Below are 23,508 nucleotides of genomic sequence, written 5' to 3'. Positions count from 1 at the left end.
GTGTTCTGAACAAATTTGCTGAAGTACGCCACAAGCAGATTATACACTGTATAGATCTTTATTTGACAGAATGCAAAGACACAAACAAACAAAACAACGAAAATAAGCTACATTCAAAACAAACTTTTTCTTAAAGTGCTGGAAGAATCTCTCTCACACGATCTGGCGCACAAATATATAATTAAAAGAACCACATCCGAAAAAAAGAGAACAATTACCCTTAAACGTAAAATTTATATTTATAATAACCTTTCTGTAACTCTTGAATAAACTGGAAAATATTTAGCATCGTCTTGGACAGTGTAATAAAAGCTCAGGTGTTTTTGGGCATGACTGAGTCAGTAGTATTCGTGTGGCGTAAAGGAGGTAGCATTTCTTTTAGTAACAGCTGGCTGTCTGACCAACTTAAAACATACAAATTAAACCGCAGTACCTGCCAAACTAACCATCCTGACTAAACACAGTTCTTCAAGTGCGTTTGATAAGAAACTACACCTTTATTTCTACAAACACAAATTTAAGGCACGTCGAAAAACCCTAAATACTCTAAAATAGTTTTTAAAATGTGCTCTAAAATGATGCAATACAAGATTCAAACATGAATTTCGCTTTGGTTGCCATAGAGAGGTGTTTCTGCATATTATGGGGTGTCAGACAACAAGAGTGGATTCATCTACATATGTCTCTTATGTAATACAGTGCTCTCAATGTAAATATGAAGTGGATACAGAACAGCAGACCTTTGCATGTGTGCCCCGCAGCACATTATACATAAAGACAGACATTAGTTTAAACACACACACACACACACACTTACCGCTTTACCTTCCCAACACTCTTCTAGTGTTTCTTATGAGCTCAGAATACATTAACATACAGTGAATAAATGATTTACGGTATCAATAAGTAATACTAATACATTTATAACCCAATCAGGAGTCAAATCAGATCACATAAAAAAGTAACGGAGATTAAACAAAAGATGATGATATGGGTTTTGCATAACCGTGCATAATTTCAAACACTTAAACTAAACCTATAAATGCTTCCTAAACTCTTAGCTAAAATAATGATAATTACAGTAGCTAAAGAAGAATAAAAAAATGTGATAATTTGTGTAAAATGTATCCGAGGCATAACCTGATGATGGCACAAATGAAAGCTTGAGATGAACATTTTGACAGATGCCAAGAAACAGATTATGGCTAATTTAGTTTAATTTAAATGAACAAAGAGGCTGTTAAAGACAGATGTGCAGTGCATTTAATTGTACTGAATTAAAAACCTAATTTAAATAGCTTGGCCACTAGAAACGTATTTGCAATGTTTACAACAGACACCCAATTAAATGGACTGCACACGTCACAGCTTCGTTTTTATTTAAATTACATTAAATATAATATCTGAACACATTTGTATATGAAGCCTGACCCTCTATATATCCCAGCACAAATGAAAGCCGGAGAAGTTTTGACCGATGCAAAGCAAACAAACAAACAAACAGATGTCATAATTAACTTAACGTAAATGAAAATGATGAGGCTGTCAAACACAGATGTGCATTATGTTTAAAAGGTTGTTTTGAATTAAAAGTCTCATTTTCATAGCTGGGCTAGATATATAGCCTTAGCCTATCTTAAAAATGTAATTTCAACATTTAAAAAATACAACAATCACATCACAGCCTCATTTTCACTTTAAATTAATTATGGCATCCGAATAAATCCGTATGTGAAGCGTGACGCTACATATCCCAGCATTCTTAGTTCTTTACCCTTCTCTTATTGTTCATCTCAAAATAGGGTTCGTCACGTTTGCTGGGTTTAGTCCGTGCTGTGTATTTGTGGGTAGTGCTGTTGGGCGCTGGTTTAGTAGTGCTGCTCACAGCGGGCGTCTGGACGGGAGGGTTACTGCTGACCAGAGGTTTCCTGAGGGTTGTTTTAGCGTTGACAGACGCAACGGTTCGTGTAGCAGCTGTGTTCTGCTCTAAGGATTTACTCTTGAAAGGTTTTGGGAGAGGAATCGTCTGTTTGGGGTTATTTGAAACCAAGCAAGGGGAAGCAGGACGACGCTCCCTGGACTCTATGTGCAGGGCGGAGGCAGGGGAAGGAGGGCGTCTCTGGGCGAGCTGCGAGCGGATGGGTGCCGGAGGCGGGCGTGCGTCACGACGGGCCGGTTTTTGCACAGATGTCGGTGGTGCTGAAGGTTTAGGCAGCTTGCAGGTGGGTTCGGGACAGATGGGACTGCGAGGCTGAGTCGGAGATCCACGCGGACGCAGTTTGGTCTTGGATCCAGCGGAAGGGGCTTTTTGGGTGGACTGGGGAAGCGGGCTTCTTTTCGGGACGGGTGATGAAAGAGGCGTCATTTTTGGTGAAGCGGTGGGCGTGTGAAAAATCTTCTTGGGTGCCGCGGCTCTGCGAGGCATTGAGGGCGTGGAAGCGGGCGACTGGGTGAAACCACGGGACGCGGGTGTAGGCGTGTTGGGTTTGGACACAGATGTTGTGGAGGATGACGATGAAGAGGATGATTCTGGGAGGAGGTTAACGGCTGCGATGGGGTTCATCGTGGGCGGCTGTGTGGCCTGCAAGCTGTGGGCGGGGCCTGAGCCGGACGGGCCTTTCTGATAGGCTAGAATCTTCTGCTCCAGAGTGGTGAACTGCAGCACGCGGTCGGGGTCGTATTTCATCAGAAACCCTTTCAGAGTGTCCCAACCTCCACCGACACGTACCATCACATGCTTGCCATGGAGCATCTAAGAGGGAGGATTTTAATTAGTAAGCAATATAATGAATACTAGTGATGCACCGAAATTACCTTTTAATAATCAAATATACTTAATAAATCAACACCCAAATGAAAACTAAAGATGTTTATAAATATGCAAACTTAACATAATACAGTTTTTATTAACCAAAAACAGAAAATAAAATATTTAATAATCAATTATTAAATTAAAAAAAAAAAAAAACTCTTAAATGCATATAAATAGGTAAATTGCACTAGGCAATGTTTTAGTTTTTATTAGCCAAAAACAAAAAAAAGTTAATCAATTATACTTAATCAAATAAAAAAACACTCAAATTAAAACTAAGAGTTCAGTATTTAAACATGTAAATAAAAAAACAAAACAGTTATTAGTTAATTTAACCAAAAAAGTTTATTTAAATCAAATTTAATAATCCACATTTAAATAAAAAAAAAAAGTAAATTGTGTATGTATGTAAATATGTAGAAGACGTTATTATTAAATTTTACATATTAGATGTTTCTCTAAAAATGTATTTAATAATCAATTAAACTGAATAATCAACACAGAAATAAAAAAAAATTAATTGATGCACCGAAAGCAATTTTTACACAAAACCAAAGTTATCAAAACTCAAATATATATTTATAATCGATTCATCTAATTGATTTAATAATCAGCATGTAATTAAGTTGTACTAACATATAACTTGCACATTAGCCAGTTTTATATGAACTTTTTCATTGTATAATTATGTTTCAACTAATTTGTTGTTGAAATACAAACATTAAAAAAAATGTCTGCAATATAAGGCTGTTTTTCCTGACAGATTTATACACATTAATGTCAACAGGAAAAGTAAAAATCTAAGAAAACCGTAATTTAGTGCATAATATTTATCATAATGCTCCTCTCTAGAGTTTTTTTATTTTATAAGCTAACTAAATAATGAGTTTATGGATATTGAATGACTTTTCTGAGGTAAATCTGATGTTTTTGTCTTTCTGTGGACACTGACTGAACAATTACATGAGACATGAATAATTTCACTTAGTTGTACGGTTTAGTTCAATATACACATTCACGTTTATTTCATGCTATAACCAGCAGTAATAAGGAAGAGATGATTTCCTTCCTCCAAAACGGTTCATTTTTGTTGCAACTCTATTAAACTGGCTTGATTTATTGCCACGTGGTTTGACCTCACTGTTTAATCAGGAAGAACATGTTCACACGGCGTCTGTGTGTATGTGCATGTTCTACCTAATCTGGATGTGTGTGTCTGTGTCAGCGAATGTTATGACAGTTCAGGACATGCTGGTTAAACAAACTAGATTGGCTTTAGCGGATTGCTACAGTGGTTGTGAATGAGAGCCAAGCGTGCTCGGATGAGCGTGTTTGCATACGGTTTATCTGCAGTGTGATTTTAACAGAATGAAAACAAGATCATGTAAAACAGTGCCGATTCTTATAATCAGCATGAAATGAAAATTCATCCTACCTACTTTCTAAATGCATTTTACAGATCTTGGTAGATGAATGTGAACAATTTATCCATGCATATGTTTCGTTTGGATCAAAATGTCAGAACTGGATCTTCCAGTGAAAGACACTTATCTTTGCAGGGCTTTTCTAAACAGCTAGTGCTCTTAAACCCCGCCTCCACTTTACAGAGCCACGCCCACATTTCAAAATCCAATCAACAGCTGATACACAGAACCAAGTCCCACCCTACAGTTATCATTTCTGATCTTTTAGACTCGGATATATCACAATATGCAAGAAAAGATCTGTTGCTACTTCCACTTTATTGTGGCTTTAAAGACTGGTAAAATAGTCTCTAAAAGCTGCTCCTACCCTGATGAACAGGATCTTGTCTCCGAGCCTGTAGCGTCCCTCAGACAGATACTCGATGGAAAACTTCTGTGTGCAGTTACAAGGAGGGTCGTCCTGATCCGCACGATCCTACAAATCAGAAGAGTTTGTTCGGGTGAAATGAGAGAAAAATTTACTCATTTGCAAGATGGAAAGCTAACAGCTAGTTTGTAAAGGATGTATGAACTTTTAGCACTGAACTCAGGACCCGAGGAAGTCCCACTGATTATTTGGCTGAGTGACAGTGAATTTGGTCCCCGATATGAAGCATGTTTCTAAACAACAGCTGCTGTTTACACACTCATCAAACAATAAACTGAACTGGAGATGTGTGATAACTGGGTCAGAACGAAGAAGGATGCGGAGCCTCATCATGCAAAAAAATCTGACAAATAAAATACATTTTCTTCAAACCTGTAATATTCCTGAACATTTACAATATTTCAGATTAAGCCAGTCTTATTTTAGTATCATTGAGATACTATTATTGTTTTTTTATTATTATATACAATTTTATTTTTTTTGTATATTTTCAACATTTTATTTTTTTTTCAGTTATTTTAATTGAGGGAAAAAGTTGGCGTTTCTCAATGTCAAGGATACTTCCTTGGCAGGACTGGTCCTTCCAAGTCTCCTTCAGAGGCTAGGCGAGGCTCCTCTTTAGCATAGCATAGCATAGCATAGGAACAGGCTAGCAAGTGCACGTCATTGCGTCATTACGTCAGTGAAAAGGTCCGTTTGAATAATGCTGTGAATGGTATAATATTAACGTTAAATTACTTTGGACAACTTAACTAGTTATTTATAAAAGAAATGCCGGTGACGCAACCAAGTTAACAATTGTTGAATGGGATATTTTTCGAAAGGAGGACTCAGTCCTTGGTTGAAATTCCGAGGATCTCGACATTGGAACAGTTCTTCGACAGACGTCAATGATGTAGCATCCTCGAAATTCTGGCTTCCGAGGATCCTTCCTTGACATTGAGAAACGCCTAGTATCTCTCTCTCTGTCTCTCTCTCTCTCTCTCACACACACACACACACACACACACTAGTGTTGTAACGGTGCCAGAATGTCAGTATTCGGTACAGATACCAGTGAAAATCCACGGTTCTCTGTACCAATTTCGGTACCAAAGCTAAACACTAAAATATGATAATTAAAAAAAATACTTCCGTGACAAAATACTTTTTTTTTTTTAATACTAATATTTATGTCCACATTGAGATGTCAGATGCTGAAATTACTGTAAAAATGTAAACATTTTGTAAACAAACCATTCATTCATTCACACAGAGACGCGCAGAACATGCAGGATTCATATTTCAACCAACTTTTGCGGCTTAACATTTACAGATACTGGTGCATATGGAGATTTGATTTGATTAATTTATGCTAACTTTGACAAATTCTGTGACTGTCTATATTAAAATGTAAATTTCATTTTCATGACTGGATTTTGAGATTACGTCAGCATTTTCTGCTTAGTGGAAATCATAGCGATATGCATCGAGAACCGGGTTGATCGGGTACTCCATACCACAGGTACTTAAAGAAACCTGGTACAGTGACATTTTCATTTTTTTAGTACCGACATGGTACTGAAGTATACTGGGTCTTTTGACAACACTAACACACACACACACAGAGCTTGTCTTGTTGAATATTGCACATTTTGCAGGTTGTCATCTAGAAAATGCATGTATACAGATCCAGCTATACATACGGTTTACAAACTTTAAAAATCTAGGATCATAATTCAACTCAAACTAAAAGCCTGACCTTAGTGTGCTACAGTGTGTGTTACTCACGGCGTGATACAGGGCTCCGTGCTGACAGCACACAGTGAATGTTTTTACTGGAGACACGTGATCCGTCATCATTAGACTTTCCTCCAGTTCAATTTCCTTCTCCAGTTTAACCAAAACCGGAGGTTCGATCCCATACCTAGACCAACAAACAAACAAAAAACCCATCAAAACACTGTCCTAACAGTAAATTATAACGTTTTACATGTTTATTTGGGTTTTTGTCCTGGTCAGCTAATCACAATTTAACTTAACTTTGCTATAATGACCATTAAATGCCATAAATAATAAAATTATGTCAAACTCAAATCAGATTTTTTTTTATTTATTTGGTAAGTTTCGAGGTAATAGTCAAGATAATATAAATTCAGATGTTCATTATTGCAAAATAAGGCCCTTACTTACAGTCACTGTTGTGTAATTCTAGAAATTCAGATTTGTTTTAGATTCTCTACAGCACAATAGCTGCTCTAAGCACTGAAGCCAATTAAATCCTGTGAAATCCCTGTAAATTTGCCCTCCACCCAACTTTAAAGCCCCTAAAGCAGCCCCTGACCTCTGACCCCAAAGCACAATCTGACATCTGTCACCTGTGGGATCATCAGAGCCGGTTCTCTTACCTGGAGACGATCCGCCCGATCTCCAGCAGACACAGACACACCTGCCGCGGCTCTTTATGCAGGACTGGGGAAGAAAGGAAGGGAGGGAGAGCCGTTACCATAATTACCCAGCAATCATTCATTGTCAAAAGTTATTAAGGCTACAGATATAACCGGTACCACATGCAAACTATTAATCCTAGTACATTAAAACACAATATTTTTTAAATATGCAAAGTATGGTGCTTTGACTTAAACTTCAAATAAATTTTATTTTTAAGCTTTTCATCCAAAAAGTATAATTTTATGTCATCCTTATTTCAATTAACAAAAATATTTTTACTTAATGATTATAACTTTGCTTCATATAGCCGTTTGTTCATATAAATGCATTTTCATTTAATAATTCTATTTTCTGAAATTTTGTTTAAATATGCAAAATTATTCATTATATAATTACATATGCACACATTTGCATATATTTCCAAAACAAGAATCTAATATGGGGGGGTTGGGAAGGTTTGAAATGCTTGTTTTATTTTGCTATATAAGAGTCAAATGTTTTTTAGGTCTTCATGAATCAGAAAATACCGTCACCAGTAAATAAAAAAGAAAGAAAGAAAGAAAGAAAGAAATTGACTTAAAATGTTTACTACGTTCCACTAGTCTGAAAGAAGACATGTTATGGAAGCCAATGGCCAGTGCATGAAAAAAAATGGTTTTGACTGTAGTGTCTTGACTTGAATGGTTTATATAATGAAAATCACATTTAAAATGTAAAAAGTACTAGATAGTCATAATTTCGGGTCTTAAAAATCCAAAAAGATCATTATTTAAACTTTTAACTAAGTATTAAAAGTATTTTCAATGCAAACAGGTCAGCCAATAATAATTTTGGAAAAAAAAATCTCAAGACATAAAAAAAAAAAAAAAAAAAAAACAACTTCAAGAAAGTCTCAGTTTTAGCCACATGCACCACTGAAATTCATTTGGGTTTGGAAACTTGCTGTCCCCTCTCTCACACCAGCCCGATTACAGGTCACACTGAGTTCTGTCAGTTTGCATCCCATAATGCACGGTGACACACCGACTGATAACTGGTGCTCTTCAGGACAGCAAGCCTTAGGGCCGTCAGGTTAATGACTTACACCCCAGATCACTCGCACTCATTAACATCACAGATTATCGGAGAGCTGGGGACGTGCGGGGCCGCAGCTCAACTGACGTACACGGCCACAAATCCTCTGAAACGATTACGGCCTGTTAAACAGCTCAGAGAGAGACACACTAGCACAGAGGACCGACAGAAGGACGCTGGTCTCGGTTTAAATACATTAATTTAACCAACATGATTAAAGTCCAGTTCTAATGGACTGATACTGAGAGACAGGTGAAGTCTATCTAATCTGGAGAGCCGCTCCAAACCTTTCAACCCAGTCTAATGTTTCTTGTAATATTGATATAAAAATAATCATGAATCGTAGCATGCAGATCTATGAAGCCAGTAGTTTTTTTTTTTTTTTTTTTACTTTGTACATTTTTCTGTTTTTTGGTTTATTTTTTTGGATTATGTTTTAAAGCTTTATTTTATTATTCTTTTTTGCAATCAAAAGGCATGACTAATTAAGTGAATTTATAAAATTTTAACAATATATTATTAACATTTTAAACAATGCTATGAATTGCTTTATTTTTTTCCAAAATTCAATTTTCCAGTTTAATTTTAGTGTATTCTGTTTTAATGCCTTAATTAAATTTTAATAATCAAAAATGTCTAATTAAGTGAAGTCATACAATTTTAACAAATGAATATACTATTAAAATATTAACAATACTATGAATTGTTGATCATCTTTTCCGAAATTCTGTGATGTGTTTTATGGTTTGTAAATGCATTACTAAAAACCATAAAACACATAAATGCATAAAATATTATTTTAATTAATCCTTTAATATTTGAATCAAAAGAAAAAAAAAGGGAAATAAAGCTGAATAAGCTTGTGCACAACAGAATTGTATTATGAAAATTAATGGAAAAGTGGAAAAGTTTGAAACATTGGGCGTTTCATAAAATAAACTGCATGGTGTAAACGTATTAAGTTGAGAAGTACAAGTAGAAACTAGGCGATGCACAAAACATCCAGTTCTGCTCATGGATGAATATTACAATAACTTAACTGTTAACCACAGCGGGGAATTAATTATACATTGCACCTAGACACCAGATCAAAAGATCTCTTACCCAAACCCTCAGACTCAAACAGATATGTCTCGTCCACTCCTACGTGACGACACCAGGACAGAAAATTTGCTGTGTTGTCCCGAGCGAAAAATGATCCAGGGGAGGCGTTTTTCTTGAACTGGATTCTCTTTGACAGCAGCTGTTAACAAAACAGAGACGTAAATCACACATGAAGCGTAACTCCTGCGGTTATCCGAGCTGTATCGCCGGCCACCACACATCACACCTTCCTTACGCACCTGTGTTTCCGAATCCTGTGGGATTTTACTCTGAAGAATTCCAACCAAACGACACAGTTTAACACCGTTGTCCAGCTCCTCCATGAAGCATTCGGGTGTCACCTGCTCACCTACGAAAACACAAATATCTGTTTCCAATGACAAAATTCTATTGGGTAAACTGGCAGTGGGCGGAGTCACACAGGTAAAAAAAAAAAAAAAAAAGACATTCTGACACAGAACACACATTTCATATTATTCATTAGAATAACTGGCTGTAGCGGTGTTTTTTTTTTTTTTTTTTTTTTTTTTTGGAGAAACAAATGTGTGAACTTGGCACATTTCTTTAATATCTGCAAATTTGGTTTTTGTTCTTTAGTACAGCCAAAATATTACACGGAGCACTTTTAAGGACAAGTTGGAACGAGACAACCTTTACAATGAGGCAAAAACTTACTTTCCTAAACCTTCACTCCCTCTGTTCTCCTCTTTTGTAGCTTGCCTAATCTTGCCTTTATCTAGTTGCCTCTTGCAGACGAATAGCGGTGTTCTTTTGTAAGTTGCTTTGGATAAAAGCATCTGCTAAAGGCATACATGTAAAATTGACAGGCCTATGCTGCATTTCTATGACTGTTTTGTCCTCCAGGTCTCCACATCAGTCACGTGACTGAAAACTACGAACAACAAATAAAATTCAGACCTATCACGCCACAATCTCCAATACCCTGTCAGTAGATAATAAACAAGGTCAACAGCACAAAACAGTCATATTTAGAGTACTTTGTTCAAATTCCACAACGCATTTAGTGTATTATCTGAAAGAGGACTATAGGATTACAAGGACTTAATGTTAAAAAAAAAAAACAAACCGAGCAATAGGTTTATGGGTGAGCGTTCTTTGGCCCCGGTGAACATGCTCAGCATGTGGACAGACAGGTATAAGGGTAACACCCTCCATTATTCTACAAAGACCAAAAGATTGAGTTCTTGTTTCGGGGGTCGTATATCACTGTTATACGAGAGCAACGTTGTTTCCCACAGTTCTTTGCTTGATATACGAGTCTTTGGGTTTTAGTAATTTGACAGACGAAAGGAAAAGACATTTAGACTAATAATAGCAGTAATTTTTTGCTTTCATACACTGAGAGAGGCTTGTTTTGCGTTAGCAGGTTTACCCAGCATGCCGCTCAGCCAGATGGCCAGATCCTCCTGCATGGGCACCAGCGTGGCTTCGTGCCGTACGGCCAACCACTGGTCAAACTGGAACACATCAGTCAGACCCGGGCCGGGCCGGGGAGAGCGCAAGCCGCGAGGACTCTGTAACGGGACATCAAACTTCTCGCCGAAGCAAGCCTGAGAGAGAGCGAGAGAAAGAGGGAAACTAGACAGTTCAACATGTGCACAGAGAAACACACAAAACTGTCTTGGGGCCACAGTGACCCCCTCACACAGATTCCACGCTCTTTCTCCGGAAAGACGGAGACCCTGCTGAGATCAAGGCAGTTTGCAAACACCCAAGCCCTAACAAACACGACTAATCAAACAAAGAGTAATAACATTTATATAAAACAACCCTCTCATAAGAGAACTTCACACAAACATGCTGAAGTATTCAAACAAACCCGTCACCATGAGTAGGAGTAATACTACTATTAAAAGACTCTTTTATTGATTTGACTGCACTGAATTGACCTGGACAGTGACAATGTCATAAAAAAATTTTTTGTTAAATGTTTTAAAAACATTTACACCAACGTTAAGGAAACATTGCATTTTATAATTATGCAATCATTATATGAATGTTACTTTCAAATGTTTTCTGAAATGTTCCAAAATAAGCAGTACAATTTTTTTTTTTTACAAATGTTACACAAACGTCCACCTAAAATGTTTAACAATGTATAAATAATGCTTTTCTCCTAACATTATTAAAACACCAGATAACTTTGAAAGAGCGTATTAATATTACTGGAAGAATGTTTATTCAAAACTATAAGAACATTTTTACTTGGGGAGCTGCTTTATAGCTAAATCAAATTAGTTTCATAATGGATTAATTTTGCAACAAACATGGATTGAACCAACTATAACACTATTGTCTTTTAGAGCTGTTTTATAGCAGAATTTGGATTTGTCTCATATTTCAAGAATCTGACCATTAATTCTGTTAATTTATTTGTTTATTACTTCAAAGCTGCTTTAAAACAGTCTGTATTGTATAAAGCACTATAGAAATGAATGTGACTTGACCGAGGCTGATGCAAAACATCTGTTTGAAACACACAAACCACAAAACCATAGAAAACATTTACCAATACTCTGTACGACCAGGTCTTTAAAAGAGCCTAAATCACACTGCTGTGCTGGGAATGACACAAAAACAAAATAACCATTTATTAAAAAAAAAAAAAAAAACACATAGGCAGCCCACTCCGAGGGAAATCCCATAACCCTTTCTGTACATGAACCCTGCTGTTCCCACACATGCATCAAACTCCCATGAGGAACAGAGCGAGCGAGAGCTCCAGGCTCCTACTAACACACATATGGAGTGTTTCTTCTGCTTGTGCACAAAGCCTGACTAATTAAACAGGAAAGCGTTTCCACGTGGGGGTGTTTTATTCATATTATATAAAATATCCAAGATTACCATTCCATAGAAGATTACGGTCAGCTCTGCTTGGTTAAACTTTTATTGAAATGCGCTGTCAAGTGTTTGCTTGCGGACCACTCTAATTCTCACTTATGGTTGTTAACTCAAATGCAAACAGTCTGGCGTGTTCAATCAAATCACACAAATGTTGCAATAGCATTACATAATGTGGTCGGTTCACACTTGATGGACACATTCTGAATTACCAATCACTTCAGACTCAGACAGGATGGTGTAAAATCAACAACATGTCTAGGATTATCTATTTGGAATGTTCAACAGATTATTAACATTCAAACATCAAATTCAAAGCGATTTAGAACACGAGTGGCGGGAAATATTGCCCTGGAGCCGTATGGAGTCAGGTTTCCTCTAAGAAAAGAGCAGGTGTATCTGAGTAGCTCTTTTCAACAGATAAAAGCTTAAACGTATGTGTGTGTAGTGCATGAAGAAGGTTAGAGATGCACCATTTTTCTTAAATTATCAATTGATCTAAGAAAATGTATTTAGTATTAGTCATTATTAGATATACATTTGTGCATGCATTTAATGCTCAATTTTACATTTAGATTAGCTTTTTAGTCACATAACATTCACTTACAGTTGATCTTATAAATACTACTGATTCAATAACAGTGCTAAAAGTAACCCATATTAATCCAAATTAATACATTTTTCATTACAATGTTTATGTAGCATTAAAAACATTTTTATAAATTAATGTCATCCATTCCAATCCAAACTGTACAAAATGTTTGTTACGCAGCATTTAAAGTTATATTTTTATTTTTTTATGTTGACACAGAGTATAGAATTTTGATATCTGCCATAACATGAAATAATTATTTTATCCGTCTTTCAAATGTTACATGGAGTATGTATTAGTCGCACCATAGGACAATGCCATTATGGTTTGACTTATTGTCAATCACCCATCTCAACATGAAACTCTTCTTTAACTAGCTAAGATCTTGACCCACAACATCACCAACATCATTTTCTTCTAAAACCATATTCAAACTATCAGTGACACAGCGGCTTGCAACACACACACACACACACACACACACACACACACACAAAAAGCTGATCTTGGGGATGCAGGTACGAATCCACTCTCCCTCCAATTCTATAAACATGCAAAAGCACATATACAAAAGCATAAATTCATAAAGTTGCATACCTGTAAACCAGCCTGAACTGCCATCATTGGTTAAAGAGAGATTCACGTCCACATTCTGAAAGAGAGACCGATAAAATGCTGTTAAAACAGACTCAGACGCGCCAGTTATTTCCTGTAACTAAACACAAACACATACAGTTCATGTCAGTTTACTCCACTTAAACGCTGTCCGTCCCATCGCAGGATGGATAATATCGCTTGCGGCTCACTGTTAAATGTTTAATAATCACTGTGAAAATCACTGTGACCAAAAACCAGAGAGCAAGCAGCAAGATTAAGACAGTTCAGTCAACAGAAGCACAGCTGAGGAAACAAAGCAAACGTCTCCTTTCCTTAAACACACACTCACACACTTAACACTCACACAATAACAGTCACACACACATACATGCTTGTCAGTGACACACTCATGTGAATCATAAATCTTCATCATCTCCTCAGTGAGAGACGCTCACCTGAGAAACACACGCAGAGACGAATCCAGTCCAGCTGCCAGCAGACAATCCACCTGAACACCTCAACGCAGTATATCCCACCACACACTCCTGCTACGAACCGATGGCAGAGGATACGAGCACGCACGAGAGAGAGAGAGAGAGGGAAACACAGATTGACTAATGAAGCCGCTCAGCAAACCCCCATCCAATCCCAGCCAAGCATTTACAATGGTCCTATTGTTACAACCCCCTCGTTCACTCACACACTCACACACACAGTCCAAGGTTCATTCGCACTCAATCCTTCACAACAAACTCCTCCATGACAGCACACAAAAGAATCTGAACATTTTTTGAAGGGCACCGAGAGAATAAACAATCGCTTTCTCTCTTCACCCAGACACAAGAAACCACAGAGAGGGAGAGAACTAGTTAATTACTGGAGGAACAGCTGGAGAGCTCAAATCAAGCCCGTCTTGTGTGCACTTCAAGCCCACAAAATGTCAAGCTGCGGAGAACAGCGGAGGACACACAAACCCAGAATTGATGTCTGTGGGTTATGAAGTGGGTGGCAGTGTGGCTCCGGGTCTCAAGGGCCACATTCCTCTGTCAGAACATAACTGCCGGTGGAAAGAGTCCGTCACTAACGGACAAACTGACCGAGAGACACGTCCAACTGCTCTGTGTTTATTTACAACAGAGTGTGCCTCTAAAATGAACCGTGTCTCTTTAAAGGAAAAAGGGTGTTCTGTCTGAATTAAAACACCGTCATCATTTACTCACTGACGTTGTTCCAAAACATGCAATTATCTTTTTCAGACTAGAAGATATTTAGCAGATTGCAAAAGTAGATGGTGACAAATAGCTGACAAGCTTCAAAGGGACAGCATGAGTAAATGATGACTTAAAATTGGTGAAGAATTTAAATGACATTAAGACATGTCTAATTAAAGTTTCAGCCTAAATTACATAATTCCTTTTATGAAAATGAAGATTACAATTCGTCCCCTTGGAATTGTAAGGTTCTAAGTATCTGACATTTCTGTCCAAAATTAGTTATTCACGTATTCTTATTCTGTGACAACTTACTTATATTATGTGATTTACATAATTTTTAATGTTGTTTTGAGACTTTTTATCTAAAAAAAACAAAACGTTTCTATCTAGACAGTCGAATGGAATGCAAAAGCTTTGAAGGTCAATATCTCAAAACTACTCGGAATGCAGATAAACCTTATAATTCCAAGAATCTGATTTGTCAGATTCTCAAAAATAGAAAGTGACAGAGCGGTTAAACATAAATAATAACAAATAATGGCTAATAAACTATTACATGTTCTAGAATCTAGTAAATGAGTCTGATTTGGTTTTATAATTCACTTTTATACAGTCCCCGTTTAATTTGAAATCACTTTGATGGAAAAGTACTTAAAATTCGATTAATTCTTTCCCTATAAGTTTCACGGAACATCAAAGAACACCATTTAAAACTATATGGTTTTGCATAAATGAAAGGATTGCACTAAAAGCACAACTATTTAATTTTTCAGTCCAAGCATATATTTCCTATATTTTTTTAACTGAATATAACTTCTTAAATTCTTAAAAGTAGACAGCAACAAATAGCTGCAATAAACTTGAAGTTGAATAAAAAAAAAAAATCAACAAAGAATAATGACTTAAATTAAGTATAGTATGACTTCAGAATAATTATATGTACTAGTACATGAGTCTAGTATATAACAATTTTTTATGTAACATGACATTCGCTTTGATGGAAATGTTCAGCACTTTTTGGATTAAAATTCTATTACTCATGTTTTATCTTTTTTTTATAAAAGCATGAGTAACTTCTCAGCAGACGATCTACTCGCTTAAACTTCGCCCTGAAAAAAGATACACCCACAAAAAAACACAAGACAGTGACGTGCTGCAGAAATGAGGCTGGGTGAAACATCAGACAAAACACAAAGCACTCTAACGTTGTAATCCTACTATAATGAACGTCTGCGTGAGTTACAGTCGATTTGTCGCTTTAATTAAATGCGACGACACAAAGGGAGCGAGGAATGGGGGTGTCCACATGGCTCTTCAGGACACCACATAATCACGTAAGAGGATCACGCTTCCAGACGCATCCCTGTTGGCCGGCTGCTCCTCCCTCTAGACGTGAGTCGACACGTGGCACATAAATGCGTGTTTATTTGCATGTATGTGCACCAGTGGCTTGCACATGGGTCCCAAAAATAGCTGGCCATCAATCAAAGCCCCTCCCCTTTCTGCTCTTTTGGCATTGCTTGTGATCTTAATTGGCCTGTCAGTTGCTTTCATTAGTACAGAGAGCCATCAACACACACATACAGAATGAATGGTCCCAGATAGGATGGGCGTCCGATAAACCATCGGTCAAAAGCCCATCCCCCGTGAAGCAGAGTAAACCCCCTCTGTACATTATACACCTGCCACCAGCTCTGGAACAGTTATCTAAAAAACCATGAACACATCACACTTTTAAAGTTATTTTTTCTGCACAATCAAAGACTTGAAGAAATGTAGCATAGCATCACTTGTTCAGCAATGGATGATCTGCAGTGAATGGGTGCCGTCAGAATGAAAGTCCAAAAAGCTGGAAAAAAAAAACATCGCAAAATTCACGAGCAATCCACACAAGGCCAGTCCATAAATTAATGTCTTCAGAGCGAAAAAATATGTTTGTAAGGAAAAAAATATATTTTAACTTCAAACTGTTAAAATACGAGTCGATAATCCATAATGCTCCTTCCAGTAAAAAAATAAGTAATAATAATCATCTCATCTGAAAAAAATTAAAATAAATGCACAGATCAAGCAGCATTTACAAGCCAAAACAGTTCAAAAAAAATATGTATTGTTGTGAATATTTTGTTGTGAGAGACAACAGTTGAAGGACTTTTTTCACTGGAGGAAGTCATATTATGGATTATGGACTCATATTTTAGCCGTAAGGAACATTTAGAATGTAGAAACGTCTTGATAGATTTGTTTCTTACAAACATGCAGCTTTTGGCTTCACAAGACATTCATTGCTGGACTGGAGTGGTGTGGATTATTGTGATGTTTTTATCAGCTGTTTGGACTCTCCGATGAATCCAATGAAGAAACAAACTAATCTACATCTTAGATGGCAGTAAATCTAATTTCTGGGTAAACTGTTCACTTAACGGACACTGGCTTAAGTGTCTTGAGCTCCCTACTCAGCATTAGGTGCATTCAGCTGCAAAAGTGTTCAAACATGCTTGTAAAATACCCAAAATGTTGTCTAGTTAGAGAAATGACACATTTTGGGACACGTCACTTCACACAGTTTTAAATATAATCCCTATTGAAAATAAAAAAGGAAAACGGTGTTCTCATGCTTCTACAATTACAAAACAAAGCTCTCAATTCACCAAAACAAAGCAATCAACACAGCTCAACATAATGACTAGACCACAATGATTCACACTCATTAAAAAAAGGGCTCCAAATGTTTGTTTTTTTTTTTTTTTCAGACAACAACTCTAAAAAGAACCATTTTGTCCTTAGTTAAATTTTTTTTTTTAATCTGAAGAACCTTTTCCCACCATAATGAATCATGGAAAGGTTCCACGAAGGTTAAAGGTTCCAAATGGAACCGTCAATGCCAATAAAGAACCTTTAGATTTCAGATTGCAGGACAACAATGCTGGCAAAACCAGCACTTAAAACCAATGGAGACACTCCCTGGCATAATGTAAACAGAAGCCGTTGTCATGGTGATGCAATGACTTGCTGTTAGACACTAACAATTAAGCAGTCAGCAGCAAGCACAGAGGGTCTGCCGCACCCCCGTCCCACTAATCATCTGCTCTGGGTCATTAATAAACAAACAGTAATCCAAGATTCATAACAATGACCAGCATGTGCACGAGATAATGGGAAATTAATCCCACCATTCATTTATTTCAGGATTTACCCCCTTCTCTTCTCCCTCCTCTCAAGCTCAAGAACCCCCCGATGCAGCTTATCAGACAGATGGTGGTAAAGTTGCAGGATATGGGGTGTTTTTGGGGAGGCTTACATGAGTTTACACAAAAATAACAATCATACAATTAAAGACAGTATGAAATTCTCACTATATATTTTCTAAATGCATGTTCAAGAGCTTACTGAGAACAATTCATCTATGCATGTGTTTTGTAATGTTAAAACTAAATTTATAACTGGACCTTCTGGTGAAAACGATAGAAGATATCATAAGAATATATATATATATATATATATATATATATATATATATATATATATATATATATATATATATATATATATATATATATATATATATATATATATATAAAAAAAGTGTCACTATTTCAGTTTCACTGCAACTTTAAAATAAAAACTCAAGCAAACTGAAAAACAATGGGTAAAGAATAAATGCATTTTCTCATGCGTAAAAAAACAACAAAAACAAAACAGTTTCCATATTAGTGGTTGATTAATAGAGGTTTTCAATGGCCAGTGCCAACAACGATATCTTTAAAGCAGGTTTGCGGATAAAACTGTTAAAATTATGTCTAGTCAGTTTAGTCATGCCAACAAAAGTGTGGCAACAGACGTTTTACCCAATATCTATAAAAAAGTAATTGCTATGGTTTTAAAATGTCCAAATATCCTTAAATATCGGACGGTTTATCTGTTTTTTCTCATTGTAAGCTGCTTGGCATCAAAGTGTCTACTCAATAAATAAATGCAAGTTATTCACAACATGCCAGGCATAAAATAACTCAGCTTCCTGAAATGTTTTACTGGCTTTTTAATCTGTTAACAGCACTTCAGCATGACCAAGAAAATCTTTGGTGATAAACAGAATTCCCTGCCAGAGCTCAAGGACATGCTGAAAACTTTATGGCTGCAGTTTCCATCAGGAAACACCTGCAGTTTTCCCCTCCTCTGGAGCTGGATGTATATTTAGCACACATCTTTGAGAGATGAAGCTATAACATTCAGTCTAAGGCTCAGATGATATTCATAATAAGCCGTTTTAATGAGATACGTGTTTGGGCAACATCTCAATGTCCCTGTAGAAACATGTATCTGTCAGTCACCACTAATAATTGACACATTCAGAGACAGACAGCTCAAATTTTAACACCATTAAAGCTCAATATATTATAAAGTGATACACTATAGCAAATATGCGTTTTGTATTTTTAAACGCTGGCTGATTTATCACGCATTCTCCATGGAGAAGTCATGCGACTTTTCAACAATTCTCCTCTTTCAGTGTAGATGGCAAAAATAAACAACAAAAAACGGCTTTTTATGATTTAAGACAGCTTTGTTGACATTGTATTTCCTTTTCTAATAAAATGATCTTTTAAAACAAGGATATAATGACCAAGTAAACAAAGTCCTCTCTCACCCTCCCTGGCCTACTACTCCGGTTTCGAGATTTTGGGGTTGAAAAAACAACACGAATAAACTCACCAGAGTTCAATGTGTGTATTTAGTTGTTTGTAGTTGTTTCTCTTCGCTCCGCGGCTGCAGGGGTGCGCGCGCGTTAACGCGCATCAGCTGAAGCTGGAGCTGCTTTTCCTGCACGCGTCTTGGAATGTTCAGTTGAGAAGGATTCGCGGTTTAAATCAGCCAATCAGAGCAGAGATCAAAAGACTCAATGGAAAGGGGCGGGGACGTGAGAGCAAGTGGGAAGTCCCTGTTTCAATGCACTACATGAGTAGAAAAAAGTAGATTGTTTTATATATATACATACATACATACATACATACATACATACATGCATAAATAAATAATTATATATATATATATATATATATATATATATATATATATATATATATATATATATATATATATATATATATATATATATATATATATATATATATATCCCAAGATAAAACCAAAAGAATGTATTGAAACATTATAACATTATACACATAATATAGAAAATTTTCAGTTTAAGCGCCAATCATAAAATATATATATATTTTTTTACTTCCTCAAAACAGTATTTAATTATTTAGTCAAAAGATTGCGTGGTTATATAAAATAATAACATACATAATATATAAAATATAATTATATAAGAATTATTTTAAAATATTTTAAATTGAAAAATAAAATAACATCGAAATATCACATTATTCTCTTATTAATGCTATAATAAAATATTTAAGATCTCTCTCTCTGCTTATATTAAAATAAAATATATAAATGACGGGAGGAGGGCACTTAGTTTATTTGATGATTATTTGCTTGTTTTAAAAGAAAAAAAAACTTAGAAATGACTTAATTATATAAAATATTTTTTTCAATAAATATATAATATAATGATATAAAAATTATATTCAGCAATTACAATCTTGCAAAGACTAAAATAAAAATGTCATGTGATTCTCATAAGACAAAATATCTCCCTGGACCTCCCTTAATTTCAAAAACTCTGTAACAGTTATGATTGGATAATATTAGATATAAAACTGACTCATAATCACAAGGCAGGATTTGTTTGCACAGGTAAAATCTGATTACACCCTCTGGGTCACACGGGATTAAACTGGCCTCTCTCCACCTATAGATTTTCCTCAAACTCAGTTAATAAAAGAACATGATCAGACATGCACAAAATGGAACTATGAGGCCAAACATTGAGAGATTAATAAGCTTCACCAAAGAAATTTGCAAAAGGTTTTACAGTAATAAACAAAATCGTGTTCATGTTACTAACAGCACTTTAAACATTCAGAAAGTTTGTCCATTGCGCCACCATGCGGACAGTGTACGGAGGAAAGTAAGCGCCTACATCTCCCAGAAGTACTCGCGCGTGACGTCACGGGCGCAGCAACAGGAAGTGTTCCAACTGAGCAGTTTCTCTAAGATAAGGTAAGCTTTTCTATTCATTTAAAATTATTCACGGTTTTATTCGAGAATTTAACAATACAAGAAGTGTTTATAGCTTCATATTCGTATTTATTTACACGCTCTAGTATTTTATTAAAAACAATTAACGCTATCGGATTTATTTTCGTAGAGGCTAATGCTAGGCTTCTACCAAAACATTTGACTCCTAACGTTACCTTTCAGTATTTCTCAAGCCATATAGCGTTACGTTTATTTGTATAAATAAGCCACAACATAACAGCATTAGTTGCAACAAATCAGCTTTTTCCACTGATCTAAGCATTTGTAGAATTTAAGATGATGTGTTTATGAAAGGAATCATGAGTTAATTACCAGTCCAAGTGTTTCCTGTGCTCTTCAGCAATGACCTGTACACTGGAGAAGGTGCTGGCCGATGCCAAATCACTGGTAGAGCGTCTCCGGGATCATGACGGTGCTGCTGAGATCCTGATCGAACAAACCACGCTGCTGAACAAGAGAGTGGAGGCCATGAAACAGGTATCAGAGTATGTTCACAATCTTTCTGATGGGGATCTGAGTTGTTTTACTCATGTTCCTTGTTCTTTCAGTACCAGGAAGAGATTGAGGTGTTGAACCAGGTGGCGAGACACCGGCCCCGCTCCACGCTGGTCATGGGCATCCAACAGGAAAACCGGCAAATACGGGAACTGCAGCAGGAAAACAAAGGTGTTCGAAAGGGTTTGCAATTAGAAACGGTCACTGGATGTCTTTTGAAGGCTGTTTTTAAATCTAAATATGCTCGTTTGTCTCATCAGAGCTGCAAATGTCACTGGAGGAGCATCAGTCTGCGCTGGCACTCATCATGAGCAAATACAGGGAGCAGGTGTTTCGCCTTCTGATGGCCAGCAAGAAAGACGAACCTGCTATTGTCACCCAGCTCAGAGAACAGCACACTAATGTCAGTCTAGCGGGTAATTTGTATGTGATTCTCTCTAATTCTGATGTCCAAATAGTCATTCGTTGTGTTTATGTCACAGGAGATGCAGGCACACATTGAGATAATAAATGAAATGGCCACGGTAATGAGGAAAGCCATCGAGGTGGATGAAGGGCGACTGTGTGAGGATGAGGAGCGAATCAAACGTCTGGAGGTCAGACACTAAATATACCACATTGTGTTTGTTATTAAAATATATTGCAAACCGTGGCACAAAATCAGTGTAAGAAAGATGAAAATAAACTGTTGTATTAGGCTGATATCACTTGAAGTCATGATCAGCACAAAAAAAAAAAATTGTAGTCTGTTACCGATTACGAATTACGTGAAGAAAATTGTAGTAAGTAACATTATCTATTAGATTACACATTTTAGGGAATGTAATCCAACTACGTTTTCGTTACTTTTGATTTACTTGTCTAACGCACAGATTTAAAAGTCTTGTCATATTGATACAAAAATACATGGATAAATATATTCCTTTCTGTGTTAGCAACAGAGTATAAAACATTAATTTATATATTAAACAAACTTATGTATTAGGCTAGCAAAGGATAAAAGATAATAATGAAATCATATAAATGTACAATTAAATAAATAATAAAAACATTTAATTTTATAAAGTATTTGTATGAATTTTATACATTATACAATTTTTATATAGTTTGATATAAAATATTAAATTATGTAATTCAAAAATATTTTAGATAATTTTTTTTTTACTTGTTAACCAGCATCCAATAACTGTGAATATATTGTGGTGCTCTTATTATTGAAATAATATAAATTTTAAATCTCATATGTTAAAATATTTAGTATTCTAGGTCCAAGGGATTTGGCAGACAAAAAGTAAATTACTGCTATTGTGTGAATAATATGTATTCAATAACAAAGAAACTCTAGTCTGATTATTATTATATATATATATATTTTTTAAATGTATTATACATTTTTATTGTTTATTTTATTTACCTGATTATTATTGAATATTTTAAAACGTAATATTAAGTTACAAGTAATTATTTCTTTAAATCTGATTGTATTATCTAGATTACAGAGTCATTTATCGCCTATAGCTGCAATAAACATGACACTTGTAATGGTTTATATGTTGATGTTGATTGTGCAGCTGGAGAACAGCGGTCTGCGAGAGCTGTTGGGAATCAGCCGCCAGGCGTTTCTAGTGCTGAAGAGACGACACGTATGACATCACATCTCTCTCGCCGCTGCTCACAAGCACAGACGTCAGTCTGAGGAAGAGCTAAAGGCCGTCAGAGACTCCCATCATTCAGAGCTGCCCTACAAATCCCACAATCCTCCATTACAGGGTCACACTCACTGCGCAACCTGGATGTCCATCAGTCATTCTGCATGAAGGGTTTTGCACGAAGGGCCTGTGAAATCTGTCAAACACTGGGATGCGATTACTTTTCATCTCTTCATCATCATGGCTTCATTCTGGAAAAGTCAAATCGACCGTTTCAGCCACATGAAAACACAATTTTTGGAACGGTAAAACTGGCATATTGTGAATGATTACTTCACCTGAACATTACTTTGTAAAGGCAATGTCAGTGTGCTATTTGAATGAAAAAGCTTGTTTCTTTTATTTTTTGTTTGCGTTCGTAACTGTGTAACTATGTGAATAGAGGAAGTAGCATTGATTAGAAGTGATTAAAAGCATTGAACTAGCTATTTCCTTCTCTAGATTCATGCACTGAGAGTATTGAATAACTACTCAACACTTCAGCTTTAACACCAACTTTAAGTATTCAGTTATGTGTTATTGCATGTAAATTTATATTGCATATAAAATGCTATGCAAATGATGTTTCACATCGACTTTGAGCTAATAATTAAATAT

The 23,508-nt window shown here is 36.1% G+C and overlaps 2 protein-coding genes across 4 annotated transcripts; one reads left to right on the top strand and one right to left on the bottom strand.

Annotated features, from left to right (window-relative positions):
• Positions 1-39: 39 nt before the first annotated feature.
• Positions 40-21,167, bottom strand: LOC127956907 (GAS2-like protein 3). Of its 3 annotated transcripts, none has more exons than XM_052555190.1 (11): positions 21,020-21,167; positions 19,253-19,491; positions 13,781-13,873; positions 13,326-13,380; positions 10,665-10,842; positions 9,511-9,620; positions 9,272-9,410; positions 7,051-7,114; positions 6,434-6,569; positions 4,604-4,711; positions 40-2,752 (listed from the first exon to the last, which is right to left on the bottom strand). In XM_052555190.1, exons 4-11 carry the CDS (start codon positions 13,350-13,352, stop codon positions 1,763-1,765), a joined length of 1,752 nt encoding a protein of 583 aa, XP_052411150.1. In that variant the 5' UTR covers positions 13,353-13,380; positions 13,781-13,873; positions 19,253-19,491; positions 21,020-21,167; the 3' UTR covers positions 40-1,762. The 3 variants fall into 3 exon arrangements, with proteins under 3 accessions (XP_052411150.1, XP_052411149.1, XP_052411151.1); XM_052555189.1 differs by having other exon boundaries at positions 13,781-13,870; XM_052555191.1 differs by lacking the exon at positions 13,781-13,873.
• LOC127956909 (FGFR1 oncogene partner 2 homolog) lies at positions 20,511-23,339 on the top strand. The gene is made up of 6 exons (XM_052555194.1): positions 20,511-20,668; positions 21,048-21,184; positions 21,256-21,373; positions 21,463-21,605; positions 21,685-21,798; positions 22,774-23,339. Exons 2-6 carry the CDS (start codon positions 21,050-21,052, stop codon positions 22,849-22,851), a joined length of 588 nt encoding a protein of 195 aa, XP_052411154.1. The 5' UTR covers positions 20,511-20,668; positions 21,048-21,049; the 3' UTR covers positions 22,852-23,339.
• Positions 23,340-23,508: the final 169 nt, after the last annotated feature.

Source organism: Carassius gibelio, chromosome B4, assembly GCF_023724105.1.
Source record: "Carassius gibelio isolate Cgi1373 ecotype wild population from Czech Republic chromosome B4, carGib1.2-hapl.c, whole genome shotgun sequence".
Classification (NCBI taxonomy): Eukaryota; Metazoa; Chordata; class Actinopteri; order Cypriniformes; family Cyprinidae; genus Carassius; species Carassius gibelio.
Note: the sequence above shows the minus strand (reverse complement) of the source record. Positions and strands in the feature narration are given on the sequence as shown.

Bases quoted from the DNA above. Each gene is read 5' to 3' on its own strand.
- LOC127956907 (XM_052555190.1), bottom strand. From the start codon at position 13,352: ATGATGGCAGTTCAGGCTGGTTTACAG. The intron at 10,843-13,325 runs GTATGCAACTTT...GCTCTCTCTCAG, and splicing joins CAGTTCAGGCTGGTTTACAG to GCTTGCTTCGGCGAGAAGTT. The intron at 4,712-6,433 runs GTGAGTAACACA...TCTGATTTGTAG, and splicing joins ACGGAGCCCTGTATCACGCC to GATCGTGCGGATCAGGACGA.
- LOC127956909 (XM_052555194.1), top strand. From the start codon at position 21,050: ATGACCTGTACACTGGAGAAGGTGCTGGCCGATGCCAAATCACTGGTA. The intron at 21,185-21,255 runs GTATCAGAGTAT...TTGTTCTTTCAG, and splicing joins GAGTGGAGGCCATGAAACAG to TACCAGGAAGAGATTGAGGT. The intron at 21,606-21,684 runs GTCAGTCTAGCG...TTTATGTCACAG, and splicing joins TCAGAGAACAGCACACTAAT to GAGATGCAGGCACACATTGA.